General features: G+C 35.0%; 1 protein-coding gene across 3 annotated transcripts in view; it reads right to left on the reverse strand.

Annotated features, from left to right (window-relative positions):
* LOC137627638 (uncharacterized) overlaps positions 1 to 14,851 on the reverse strand; it is a 208,874-nt gene that overhangs the window by 86,196 nt on the left and 107,827 nt on the right. For all 3 annotated transcript variants that reach the window (XM_068358774.1, XM_068358772.1, XM_068358773.1), the window contains exons 13-17: positions 14,658 to 14,840; positions 9,057 to 9,308; positions 6,326 to 8,476; positions 4,053 to 5,684; positions 2,591 to 2,725 (exon numbers count right to left, since the gene is read on the reverse strand). In XM_068358774.1, coding sequence (XP_068214875.1) covers positions 2,591 to 2,725; positions 4,053 to 5,684; positions 6,326 to 8,476; positions 9,057 to 9,308; positions 14,658 to 14,840 — 4,353 coding nt within the window. The remainder of the gene's footprint in view (positions 1 to 2,590; positions 2,726 to 4,052; positions 5,685 to 6,325; positions 8,477 to 9,056; positions 9,309 to 14,657; positions 14,841 to 14,851) is intronic.

The following is a 14,851-nucleotide window of genomic DNA, read 5'->3' on the forward strand; positions in this document are numbered from 1 at the left end:
CAGCATTACAACCAGTAGTGTGGGAGCCTTATATCGACTTTTAGCCCTGGTACAACTATAACATGTGGGGGTCTTCATTACTGCCCTCTTGGGCTACGGATATACAGCAGGGCTCACCACTGAGGTCGCCGGTAGTGGCATCACACACAATCACTAGGGTCACTGGCACTGGTGACACCAGAGTTGAGGGAACATAGATACGCAATGGGACTCCTTTGTAGAAATATATTTAGAAAAATGGGCTAAATGTATACGGCACAGAAAAATTTTACCAAATGGAACTCTACAACCTAATTGGTTCAACAGAGAAATAGCCAATGCAATAAGAGGCAGAAAAAGGAAATATAAATCAACGAGTCCTCAGCCTTCTATTCATAAAATTTCCGAGTACAAGAAGTCAAGCCGAAAAGTAGATAAACTAGTTAGAAATGCCAAGATCAATGAAGAGAAAAGAGTGGCATCAGCTAGTAAAGAAAACAGAAACGAATTTTTTGCATATGTAAACAGTAGAAAGGCAGTCAAAAACAACATTAGCCAATTAAGAGACTCAGAGGGAAATCTTATAACAAATGATTTGGAAAAAGCCAAACTGATGAATGCATATTTCACAATCGTATTCACTAGGGAAGAATCAACAGCCCTCCCCGAACTAGCTATCAAATATGAAGGGCCACGACCATACATTTATGATGGATGATGTCAAAAAGAAAATAAACTAATAATAATAAAAATACTTTATTTCCAATATATACATTGGGTAAGTCTAGGGCACCAGGTCCAGATGATATTCATCCAAGAGAGATTATAGAACTAGAAGAAGAGATAACCCCACACTTTTACAAAATGTTCCGAAAGACAGTCAACAAAAGGATGGAAACTATGCAATGTTCCTCCAATCTACAAGAAGGGATAAAAAAAAAAACCTGGCAACTACAGACCTGTGTGTCTAACTTCAGTGTTTTGCAAAATTTTTGAATCGATTATTGTAGTAGATTATATAGTAGAACACATAGAGAAAACAATATTCTGATAGACAGCCAACATGGTTTTAGACAAAGGAGACCATGTATGACAAACCTTTTGGAATTTTTACATATGTTTAGCATTTATGACAAAAGCAGGGCAATAGACATCATATACCTAGACTTTCAAAAGGCTTTTGACAAAGTTCCTCATAAAAAATTAAAGGTCAAAATTACAGCACTAGGCATTATCGACGAGCCAGGTCAATGGATCGAAGATTGGCTAACAAACAGAAAACAGAGAGTTGTAATCAATGGAGAAGCTTCAGAGTGGGCAGTTGTTACAAGTGGAGTACCTCAAGGATCCATCCTTGGCCCATTGCTATTTCTGATCGATATTAATGACATAGATTTAGGGTTAACTAGTAGAATAGCCAAATGTGCCAATGATATAATTGACTAAAAATGGCCTCCTTTGCCTTCTTTTTAGAAGTGTCAAAATCAGGAGGCCGAAGAGGAAGAGGAGCAAACTCAGAAGACGTAGAAGCATTAAGAGAGGATCTAAAGAAGCTAGGAGAATGGTCCATAAAATGGCAAATGTCTTTCAACTGTGGGAAATGCAAAGGCATGCACATAGGTTATAGTAACCCACAATCAGCTTACTCACTGCTAGGTAATGAAACAGAAAATGTGGACCAGGAGGAAGATTTCGGAATTATTGTCAGCAAGGATTTGAAGTTCAGCAAAGAGAGTATAAAAGCTGAAAGGAAAGCACAAAAGCTAATAGGTTACATAAAGAGACAATTCAAATCCAGACACAAAGACACTGTACTAGAGTTCAAACATCACTAGTAAGACCCCATCTAGAATACGGAGTCCAATTCTGGGTTCCGGGTATTCAGAAGGATATAGATAGACTGGAAGCAGTACAAACTAGGGCCATCAAACTAGTTCCAACACTAAGGCAATTTGGATATAGACGAAGGATGGAACGTTTGAACTTATTTGATTTACAAACTCGATGACTAAGGGGACAGTTAATAAAGGCATTCAAAATTCTTAAAGGAATAACAAATGTGGATTACAATAATCTATTCACACTTAGCACAAATGAGTCCAGAGGTAACGGATACAAACTGGAATTGAAAAGATACACCACTCAATGTGGCAATTTCTTTCCATACAAAATAGCAAATACTTGGAATACACTTCCAGCAGATGTAGTAAACAGTAATATTGTAAAAGAGTTCAAGAATAAGTTAGACAAGATCAGAAGAACTCTCTAAATGCTTAAAGTAAATCACTCTACCAAAGAGAAAGTAGTCTCTCCACAGATAGACTAAAAAGTCTTTGAGACACCCAAAATCCTTGTAATTCCTTGTAACTCTATCTCTCAAAAAACTTCTAAGGCCTATTTGAATGACCTAAGGAATTCGATAACTCATTGTCGACGATCTACATTGAAGAACTTCCAGCACTACTGTGTGGTAATCACCTCACACTTTACCAGCCCTGAAAAACACTCCCCAATGTAGTTCTGAGTATTCCTTGCACAGGACCATACCTTTATCTATTCATATACATTGACCAAACAATTTAGAAGTAAAAAAAATTAAAAACTATATTACCTCCTCCATATTGGACAAATATATTTTTTCTTTGGCTTTTAGTTCCTCTTCCAAAGATGCAACTTGAGTATGAAGACTTCCTCGTTCTGCTTGCTTAACATGCAGTTCCTCCCTCACAGACTCTAAGGATGATATCTGCAATCCAAAGTAAATGTTTATAAGGTAATGGAATTTGGCATGCTTTAAATTTTAAATAACAGCTGATGTAAATTAACTCCCTTTGTATACCAAATGACCATGAATCGTTAAATGGTCCTCCACAAAACACAACCTTTCTCAAGTTTAAAAGTAATTGACCTCTGATTAAATGCTAACTCTTAACCTACATCATCTCAAGTTCATGTCATTTCATCTCACTACTTTTTTCATGTTTCCATTACCATCCTTATAACTGAAATGTATTATGCTTTTTCTTTTCCTCACAATAATCTGAACATCTTTGTTTTTCTGATATTTGCTCTTCATCTTAGGTGTTGCCGACTAAAGAATTAATACTACAATAATTTTGAAAAATTATATAAATGGAAGGTATATGGTAGGGTTTTAACACATGCAAAAGAAGAGCAGGGTTGGTTTAGACAAAAGAATTTTGAGGCACATCAAGTGTGTTATGAAACAGTTATAAAAAAAAATCTAATATGGGTAAAAAGATAGCCATCCTTGTGAAATATATATTATTAAGAGTCAAATTGTCTATGCAATTCCTAATTTTCTCCTATAATAGAATTGTCACAGATGGTGAGTGAAGCAAGAGTGAAGGGTGGTTGCATGTGCATGTATAGTAATTTATTAGCAGTCTTAAAAGTATATATGATTGTAGCAAACTCTATTAGAAAACATAGATAAAAAAGACTTGGGTATGGAGAAAACTTGGAATCAAGATAATGATGGTGGTTTAACATCTTATGTGTAGAGTGATGGGCTATTGGAAAAGCATACAAAGTCAAATGGTGGAATTAGAGTTGTGAATGAAATAACGAAAGGTATATGTTCATAGATAATGCAGCATTGGTTGCTAATACAAAATAGAAAGTGATAAGAATGGAAAATCCTGTAAGTGTCAGTAGGAGGAGAATGTTGAAAGGTAGCATAATGAAGGTAAATGGAAACTAGGATGGAAGTAAATATTTATATGGATAGCAAACAAAGCAAGGGTTTGCCTTTTGTATATATTTGGGAGTAAACACAATTGATAAAATTAGAGGTTAAGAAGATATAGAGAAATTAGTCTCTGCAATAGGTTTAAAGGGTATGTGTCTAGTAAAAGGGAGATGCGAGGGAATTATGGCTAAAAAGAGGGCGGAACAGCAGTTATAATTAATGTCAGCCCTTTTCAAACAAGATTCAGCAACTCTTCAAATACTACATGAAGTTAAGACACTACTTGTCACAGCATAACCAATTCTCACTCAGTTGAATATGAGGCACAGTATCTAATGGTCATAAATTAAGCATTACAAACCTGATTCTGTAATCTAGTAAGTGAGGCATCCTTTTCGTGTAGGAGTTTCTTGTACATTTCCTCTTGTTCCTTCAATTTCTGCTCTGCTTCTTCCATTTTAGTCTTCAGGGTAGACTGCATTTCCTGGAGCTTTTCCTCAAGGCTCGTTATAATTTGAGACTTCTCAGCAAGATTTCTATTTAGTTCTTCAATAGTTTCCCTACTAGCTTTCTGAAGTTTATCTTTTTCTGCTACAATGTCGCCCAAATCTTTCTCTAATGTGCTTTCTTTCTCATTTAAGGTATCTTCAAAGTACTTCAGTTTAAACTTGATATCATCAATTTCATTATTGAGAGATTGGATTTGAATTAAGCTTGATTCCTCATTTTTTTCCAAGTTTACCTTTTCCTCTTTAAGATTTTCAAGATACTGATTACTCTCCAGTAATTTTTCTTCAAGCTGTTTTATCTCCATAGTGTGTTTTTCTGCAATATCAACATTATTTTTCTTGAGTTCTTCAATTGCAATGTTCTTTTCCGATACACAATCACTTAGTTTTCTGATTTTCTCCTCATATTCTATTGTAACACTGGACATAGCTTGTGTACGTTCCAATTCATTTCTTGCCATTTCTCCTTCAAGTAATTCAATTTTGCTACTTGCTTCTATATACATATTCTTGTACTTGACAAGATCTACCCTAAGCAATTCTACCTCCTGTTGCATCGACTCAAGAGACTCGACATGCTCTTTCTCCTTAGCTTTCAATACTTCTTCTAAGGACAAGCAAAGCGTCCTTTTGTCTTCTAGCTCTTTATTAAGCAACGATGTTTCTTTCTCAACAGATTCCTTGGATATGTCATAGGTCCTCTGCAAAGCAGCAAGGTCTTTCTGCGATGTTAGAAGATTCTGAAGGAGGGAGTCTTTTTCCAGTCTTATTGATTCGTTGTTTTCTTGCATCTTCTGCTGAAGCAGTGTCAACGTTTCTTCCTTGGCCTCTTGAATGTTCTTCAGCTGTGCTCTTTCTGCTTTAATCTGTTCAAGAGCATGTGCCTTTTCTTTCTCCAGATTCAAAATGAGTTCATCTCTTGTTGCAATCTCTTTAGCCTTTTCGTCTTTCAAAACTGTTATTACCCTATCCATTTCCTGCTTGAGGTTTTTGTAAGAATCCTCTTTCGCCTGTAAAGACTGTGACAAATCTCTTTGTTCATCTTCAACTTTTTCTTTAAGTGTATTCATTTCCTTTTCTTTTTGAACAAGAAGCTCCTCGTTTTCCTTTATGAGTTTTCTAGAACATGCCTTTTCCTCTTCACATTTTTCAAGATGCTCTTCCAATTCTTTCTTAAGAGAATTAACTTCAATTTGTTTCTGTTCCATTTCTTTCTGATGAGTCTCCTTCTCCTCACTATGAGTATGAAGAACACTTCCAACCTTCTCCTTCAGGCCATTCAAAGCATCTTCTTGTGTTTTCATCATTTCACTGGCGGATTTTCTTTCTTCCAAAAGAACTTTATTCAACTCTATCTTTTCCTCTTCTAATATATCAAGTTTTTCCTTCTGATTTTCAAATTCTCTTGCAAGAGCCGCTAGTGCTACGCTGCGATCCTCACTTTCTTGTGAAATCTCCTTTTTCTCATTCTCTAATCCAGCAACCTAAAAAAAATTTGAGTAAATAAAATACAGTATAAAAAACCTAATTCTAATATTGCACTTATCATTACCCCAAAATAATAAAATCATGACGGTCTCTTAACATTACAATAACTGAAATCAATATCATCGTATTCAATAAAAAAAAATATTAAAAATTTAAATTGCCCAACTTCCTTCAATTAAAAAAATGACTAATATCCGTGTTTTCTACAACAACTGGTAGCCAATTTTAAACATTTAATTTTCTTACAAACAATTCAACCAGACAACTTAAAATCATACTTTGATTTTTTTAAAGAAAAAAAATCTAAGATGAATAAGATGGAAGGAAGTTGTGCAAAACTTAGCAATATTCTGATGGACAATGTCGTTTGGGTGTTAAGAAGAAACCTGAAAGCATATGATTCCCTCTCAGCTTAAAAAGATGCAGGTCTAAACAGTATTGCTTTTATATAATGTTAAGACAAAAGCTGCAAAAATATTGTTGAGAAAAGCATAAAAAATATAGTACCAAAAGATGTAAAATGCTTTTATTTTTTTATTTTGTATATATTCTGGATGTTAAAAATCTCTAGCATTTTATAACAGATAATTTTACAACAGAAAGGATAGAAAACAAAAGTAAAACTGCCAATGCTTACTTGGTTATTCAAAAACGCAATCTCCTGATCATAATTTTCTTGCTTTTCCCTCAGCAAACTGTTAAGTTCTTGAAATTGCTTGGTCAGAAGAGCAACTTTCTGTTCATGTTTAATTTTCATTTGCTGGAATTCTACCTCAATACCACTAGCATTACTAACCCTTTTCTCTAGCTCAAATTTCCTCTCTTCAAACTGTTCTTCCTTCAGCTTCATTTCTTGTGTTAATGATTCAATTTCTCTTGTATGCGAAGTTACCTTTTCTTCGAGATCTTTCACTTTATTGGTATAAGAGACTGCAGTTTCTCTCTTTTCTTCCTGTAAATTTTGTATTGCTTTTTCCTTTTCTACAATGCTTTCATTTAACCTATCAATTTCATTCTTCATATCATTCTGTAGATCCTTCAAGACCACACTGTGATCAGATATCTTTAGTTTTAATTCTTCTTTCAAATCCTTAATCTCTGTTAGTAATTTACAATTACTGACTTTCTGAATTTCCTTGTCTTCTGTTAATGTGGCAAGCTCCTTTTGCAACTCTTCTACCGAATGAGAGTGCTGTTTTTCAGCATCTTTGATACAACCTTTCAGCTGATTTATTTCCGTTCTTAATGCTTCAATAGTCTTTGTTAATTCTCCTTTTTCAGTAGCAAAGGCATTCAGCCTCTCATCTAGCATAAGCTTTCCAGAATTTAGCAATTCCTCCTTAGATTTAATTTCCATATTTAATGTATTATTTTTCTCTTTTAAAGAAACCAAATTTTCTTTCATTTCATTCTGAGCTGCCACTAGTTTTTCCTCTTTAGTTTTGAAGTCCTGGAGTATTTTACCATTTTCTTCATTGAGTGATAGCTTAGTCATCTCAAGATCTTTCTTTAATTCACAATATGCATCCTCTAAAGTTTTCTTTTCAGTCCAGAATACTTCTTTGGCTTGTTCCATCTCCTGCTGCAATGCACCATGTTTCTCCTCTTTTTCTTTTAGGCTTTCACTTAATACATTCTTTTCCTGTAATAAGACCTCTATAGCTGCTCCATGTTCTGTTGTCATGTTATTAAGCATTCTTTCCTTTGACTCAATTTCAGTTAACATGTTAAACCTCTCTTTCTCATAAGATTCTTGAGACTCTTTCATTTGCAATTGGAGGGCTGCCATTTCTTTTACTTTAGTTTCAAGTTCACTTTTCACAGCCAATTCTTCCTTTTCAAATCTTACTGTGGTCACTCTCATTTGTTCTTCCAATTTTATTAAGGATTCTTCTTTTAGCTTGAAGTTGTCCATTAATGCTACTTTCTCTTCATTCAACTGTTTAATTAGTGATTCCCTCTCCTCGAGTGTTGATACAAATTCAAGTTCTTTACCTCTCAGAATTTCATTTAATGAATTCTTTTCTTCATTAAAAGATCTTACTGTTTCTTCAATCTTTTTTTCCAAAGATACAACTACTTCCTTACCAGAATATAACTCTTTTTCCAAGTTTTCTTTCTCTGTAGCATACTTCTCCTTAAGCTCTACCAATTCTTTTTGCCTACAGTTTTCTGCAAATTTCCTCTCTTCTAACTCAGAAGTAAGTTTGGCTCTTTCCTTCTCGAACTCAGTCAATGCTAATTCTATCTGCTTGTTGAGGTTTCCAATAACCTCCTCCTTACTCAGTGTCTCTCCTATGAGGTTCTCTTTTTCTGTTCTAAGAGCTTCAATTTCTCCTTTACTGCTCTCCTCTAAGCATGTAAGGGTATCAATCAACTTTTCTTTTTGCTCTTTCATGAGTAAGAACTCATTTTTACATTCTGAAAGTGTCTTATCAAGTGCAACTTTTTCACTTGTAATCTTGGACACATTTACATTCATTTCTTCCTGTAGACGGAGGTTAACGTTTCTCATTTCTTCCAAGTTTTTCATCAGTGTGGTCTTTTCTTGTATAAATATCTCTACATCTTTTTCAATTTGTTGTTCCAGAAGAATATATTCCTTGGACTTGGCTTCGATATCGTTCAACAAACTGGACTTTTCTTCTTTCACAGCTGCCAATTCACACTCCAAAGTACAAAGGGTGGCACTCTGATTAGTCAGTTGTTCCTTCAAAACTGTTTTTTCAGACCTCAAAGTATCGCATTCTCCAAACATCAAATTTAGGGTGTTAGTAATTTCTTCAATCTGCAATAAAAAGTAAATAAAAAGAATTAACAAAGTTACCAGTGATGAAATTTCTTTTATCGCCTAAGTATTTATCGATATGAGGAGCAACAAACATATCTTAATAATCTAGGTATAGCAAATAATAAAAATCCTACATTATTGTATAAAAGAATGAGATCATAAAAGTTTTGTAAACAATGCACAAGTTTCAAAAAAGCAATCCATGACATATATACATCAATTTTCTCATAACTACACCACTGACTTACTCCGAGCAATAAACAAAATGGGAACTTAAAAAGACTATAAATCTAGTTATAAAAAAAAATAAAATGGGTACAGAAGATTAAAAACAATGCAAGGCATTTGGGAGCTAAAGAACACTGAAAAGAACCTTTCTATTACATACAGGGCCATGCAATAAATACATTAGTGTAACCCCTATATTGAAGCCTTCTAGAAATAAAACAGTTTAGTCTCTTTCATCACGTAAAAACCATTGCAATGGTAAATGAAAATATAAGAGAAATATGCAAAAATGCCATGAATATTTGAGTGACAAATGCAAAGTAGTAAAATAATGTACTTTATTGCTTACCTTAACTTCATAGTTCTCTTTTAAATTTGACAACATAATCTTTTGATCTTCTTTCATTGTTGCAACAGTTGCAGTAAATTCTTTCTGCAAGGAATTCTTTGCTTCCATGACCTCCTGCAGTGTTGCCTTTGTGTTAGAGACTTCCTGTTGTGTATTAAGAAGTTGGTTTTCTACCATTTTATATTGGTCATCTAGTGAGGATAACTTTTTCTGCAAGTCAGAAGTTACAGCTTCCCTTTCCAAGATGTTACGCTATAAAGAGAGAACAATAATCAAAATAAGAGTAGAGCAAAATGAACAAATTTTGGTCGTGAAAAATAGAAATATTGCAATAAATTATACTAATGGCAGAAGACCTAAAGTGGTTTATAAAAATACACATAGCTGGTTAAATGAAGGTGATGGGAATAAAAAAGACCAGAAAGTAAGAATTAACAATGCTCAATGCAAAATGGATAAGAGAAGTTAACTCCACATGGGATGAATTAAAACAGATTTTATTCTGAAGTGATGAACTTAGGGCATCAAAAAAGGATTCCACTATTCTGCCAGGCACAAAGGATTAATAAAAATTGTCAAGAAAAAATTGAAATCTATGGAAGACACAAGCAAAAAGATTAGTGTAACATTAGAGAATAAAGATAAAGAAGACATTCCACAATAAGAGATTCTATAGGATATAAAGAAGACAATCAAAGAATAAAGATATTCTCCAAGTCATACCAATGTAAAGGCAACGGGCAGGCTAGGGAGGTATAAAAGGAGAAGAGTATGGAGTTCAAAACCAGGTGACATGGAAAAAGATGATGCTGTCCCCTTTTTTTCATCTTTGCCTCCTATTTGCTGGTTTCCAACAATTCTCTCCTTTTTTTGCAAGAATATTTAGCTGATCTGATGTTGAAAGTGGCTCAAGCAGTAGTTCCCCTTTTAGAGACGCCAGATTTAACTAGTTTTAGGATCTATTTGTGTGTGTATTGGTATTTGGAAAGCTTCAAATGCCCCTGTTAGGGATATTTTGGGATGAGAAGTTAGCTAGTTTGCATAGGATTATAATGAGTGTAGACGATCAGATGTGAATCTATAAAAGAAATGAATTGATCAACTGAAAAGCATGAAAGATGGCATAATCTATTGAAAGAAGAACAAGTTTGAAGATGTGAGGATGGAGAAAAATGATACTATAATGTATGCACATAGACAGAAGACTTTAGCAAGGAATAAATTTGGCAATGAGAATATAAATGAATGCAAGGCACTGGAGATGAAGTTCCTTGCCATTGTACCTGCCAGTATGTTAGTTTATTAATCTAAAAAGGAAGGAGGAAATGAGATGTGCAAATGAAAGATTGAAATGGAATGTGTTGGAAATGGTGGAAAATTCCAAATTTGAAAGTGATGTGCATGTAGAAATTAATGTAGTGCGTAGGTGTGAAAGAAACTGAGTATGTGTTACATTTACAATGTTTGAGTGTTGTTCATTATAAGGGGGTTGTAGAGAAGAAGTGTTTATGATCACAATTAGGAGTTGAATAATGAGAAAGAGACAAAAATATTGATGTCTGTTTGAATAATCCAAAAGAGATTTGCATAAGTATTAATGGAATCAGTGGTAGAATGACTTTGCTAATAAAGATAAAAGATATAGTGTTGTGAATAAATGTGACACAGGTGTGCAGATTTCCTTAGTGAATGCTGGTGTTTTTATGTGAGATAAAGAAATTGAACTGGGATATTCCAAGATGTGCAAGTAAGAAGATACATAGAATTAGAGGTGGTCATATAATTGCCTGAGATGAAGTTTACAGTAAATATAGGTGATATGAAAAAGGTTGCATATACTTCTGCTGTTCTGAGAAATGAGTAAATGCCATATTCTTTTTTTATTGAGATAGATTTTTTTTAGAATGATGAGTATAACTGAGGATGTAGGAAATTAATCATTGATGAGAAAGAATAAAGTAATTATAAGAATGCACAACGAGTGTGTTTGTGCAGCTAATTTTGTAGGTATGGCATGTATAGGGAGGAGTGATAGTGAATCTTCAGCATTGGAAGATATGGAAGAAATGCAACAGTCATGTCCTCAGACATGTGATCTGAAAGACTACATTGAGAATGGAGTTTCTACTTCTAAATGGAAGGGTATATTAAAGAATTTAAGAGATTTACTGCAAAGTTTTATTTTGTTGAGGGTTAGTATATTCTGCAAGTGAATGGATGAAGAAGTGTATGTACCAGTATTTCCTGTGAATAGCACGACTGGAATGTGCAAAATTGTGATTGACAGATTTTCACATATTGATAAGTTTAAGTTATGGGAATGTATGTAGGAGAGAATGTTTACACAGTATTGGAGTAAGAAATGTATGAATTTTGTGACAAGGTATGAGGCTTGTAAGAAAGGGAAATATCAAAGAATAAAGTCATACCTCTCGACACAAAAGAATCTGCTTACGAAATTTTCACTCTGCGAAATGAGATGCGAAGAATTTTACAAATCGCATCACGAAAAATGTTTCGAGCAACGAAAGGAGGTACAGTACGAGAGCCTAACCATGTCCAAGACCGATTTTAAAATTCGCACGCCGCCAGCCCGTAAACTCGCTACCATCCTCCCTCGCTCCCATTGGTTATCTCCCTACTCAGATGCTTGTTACCACCATAGGATCCTGCTCTCCAATTGGTCATCGTCTACTGTACTGTATTCCATCATGCATCTACGAATTGGCGTTCCCATTTCTTTTTGTTTCAGCTGCGGTATAGTACTCATTGACTTAGTGTTTGTAATTTTGCTTTCATAACTATTGTACTGTATTATGTGTAATATTACATTAGGTTATCAGCCATGGGTCCCAAGAAAGTTGCTGATGTCCAGGGAAAGAAGAGGATGAGGCTTTCTATGGAGATGAAGATGGAAATGGTCAAGATATACGAGGCTGGCATGCGGTGTGTGTGATCACGAAGGAATATGGCCGGCAGGCAGAAAAAGCTTGTTTGGACAATTTTTTTAAAGAAAGGCCTTCGGTACAAGCAGACCAAGTGCAAAATAAAAAACGAAAGAAAAGTGGAAGTGATAAAAATACGTAATTAAATTTAGAAAATACAAAACGTAAAGAAAAAAAAATTAGAAAAAGTTTATCATAAAGTTAAGAATTGATATTTCCTGTCATTTGTTTATGTGTTTCCTAAAATTAAGTGTTGATATTTTCTGTCATTTATTAATCTGTTTTGTAAAGTTAAGTGTATGTTTTCTGCCACTTTTTCTACCGTTTGTCATCCTCCTCTACCAACCCACCACTTTGGTCTAGGCCATCGCCTCACTCCAAAGGCAAGGTTCCACATTTTTTATACTGTATTTTTACTGTTTGCTCTAATTATAAATTTCTTTTACAGGTAACCAATGATCAAGTTATTATTGAATGATCCAAATAATTTTTAGTCAATCATTAAGTACTGTATAGTGGAGAGTATCCTTTTTATAATCATTTAATGTGGTGTTTTTGTAAGGTCTGGAACGAATTAGGCTGTCTACATGTAAAAGGTGATTTACAAGACGTAAAATCATGTTACGAAAGCCACTACGGAACCAATTAATTTCGTGTTGTGAGGCATTTGAAATAGTAGTGGATGGTTATGTTTTGTTGCCTGTGACTGCAAAGGGATACATTGGTTTGGTGATAATGGTAGACTATATAAGTAAGTTTGCACATGCAATACTTGCAAGGAATAAAAGAAGTAAGAATATTACAATTAACAAATTAAAATTTGTTGCCTCTGTGTGTGTATGCCAATGAAAATATCAATCAAGTGATGATGGTCCTGAATGTGTTGCCATATGAATGCAGTGGGCCACTGATTGAATAAAGGATACACAGATGATGGACTGAATACTTGCACAGATTGATCTTAATCACTGTTTTGAACATTGTGATGTCTTATAAGAGACTATGCATTTGGGTGTGTGAGAGAAGGAAGTTGAGAGTTAATGTGGGTAAGAGTAAGGTTATGAGATGTACGAGAAGGGAAGGTGGTGCAAGGTTGAATGTCATGTTGAATGGAGAGTTACTTGAGGAGGTGGATCAGTTTAAGTACTTGGGGTCTGTTGTTGCAGCAAATGGTGGAGTGGAAGCAGATGTACGTCAGAGAGTGAATGAAGGTTGCAAAGTGTTGGGGGCAGTTAAGGGAGTAGTAAAAATTAGAGGGTTGGGCATGAATGTAAAGAGAGTTCTATATGAGAAAGTGATTGTACCAACTGTGATGTATGGATCGGAGTTGTGGGGAATGAAAGTGATGGAGAGACAGAAATTGAATGTGTTTGAGATGAAGTGTCTAAGGAGTATGGCTGGTGTATCTCGAGTAGATAGGGTTAGGAACGACGTGGTGAGGGTGAGAACGGGTGTAAGAAATGAGTTAGCAGTTAGAGTGGATATGAATGTGTTGAGGTGGTTTGGCCATGTTGAGAGAATGGAAAATGGCTGTCTGCTAAAGGTGGTGATGAATGCAAGAGTTGATGGGAGAAGTACGAGAGGAAGGCCAAGGTTTGGGTGGATGAATGGAGTGAAGGAAGCTCTGGGTGATAGGAGGATGGATGTGAGAGAGGCAAGAGAGCGTGCTAGAAATAGGAATGAATGGCGAGCGATTGTGACGCAGTTCCGGTAGGCCCTGCTGCTGCCTCTGATGCCTTAGATGACCGCGGAGGTAGCAGCAGTAGGGGATTCAGCATTATGAAGTTTCCTCTGTGGTGGATAATGTGGGAGGGTGGGCTGTGACACCCTAGCAGTACCAGCTGAACTCAGTTGAGTCCCTTGTTAGGCTGGGAGGAACGTAGAGAGTAGAGGTCCCCTTTTTGTTTTTGTTTCTTTGTTGATGTCGGCTACCCCCCAAAATAGGGGGAAGTGCCTTGGTATATGTATGTATGTATGATGCATTTGGAGTGATAACAAGTGATATAAGGATTTACATTGGGTAAAAAATAAACTATTGTTGGAGGTAAAACTGTGAGCTTATAAATGTATGCAATTGCATGTGTGTGTATGTGTGTGTGTGTGTGTGTAGATAATAAACAAAGTAGAAAATATACAGAAGTGTATCTTTTCTGGTCCATAATACCCATATCCCTACTACAATGTGGTCAGAATGAATCACAATCTTAGAATTTCAGGAAAGAAAGTAATTGTTTGTAATAACAAAATGATGGAAAGCATCTAATACAAGATATGATTGGAGGAAAGTAAGTTTAAGATCCAAATAGAGAAAATAAGAATAATAAAAAATATTAGCATAAATGAAAAGAATACACAGTTGAGGTTGAAATGACCTAAATAAATTCTTTAGTAATGCCTGTGTGACAGGAGAAGTACTCTTTTAAACATACAGAGGAATCCCTTCAAAAAGAATTGTTGACAATTAATGTAGCTAGGTCTTCACAGGACCAGCAAAACTGTTAAAATTAATGATCAATCGTAAGGAATTTGTAAAATTTCTAATCATGGAAATATTAACAACTGGAAATCAATGCCAACTTTTAATAGCTTGAAATATATGTACATAAAAAATACATAAACACTAAAGACTTCCTTTAATCATAAGCAGCATACATACCTGTAACATTTCTTTCTCAGCAACTAGTTCCTCTATCTTGGTAGAGGCTTTCTTGAGATTATTCACAGTCTGATTATTCTCTTCCAAAAGTTGACAATGTTCATTTTGAAGACTGGTGTACATAGCCTTGGAATCTTGCAGGCTTCTTGTCATACTTTCTTTTTCAGAACTGAGCAACTCAACCTGTGCAGTAT

Source organism: Palaemon carinicauda, chromosome 35 (genome assembly GCF_036898095.1).
Source record: "Palaemon carinicauda isolate YSFRI2023 chromosome 35, ASM3689809v2, whole genome shotgun sequence".
In the NCBI taxonomy this organism is placed as follows: Eukaryota; Metazoa; Arthropoda; class Malacostraca; order Decapoda; family Palaemonidae; genus Palaemon; species Palaemon carinicauda.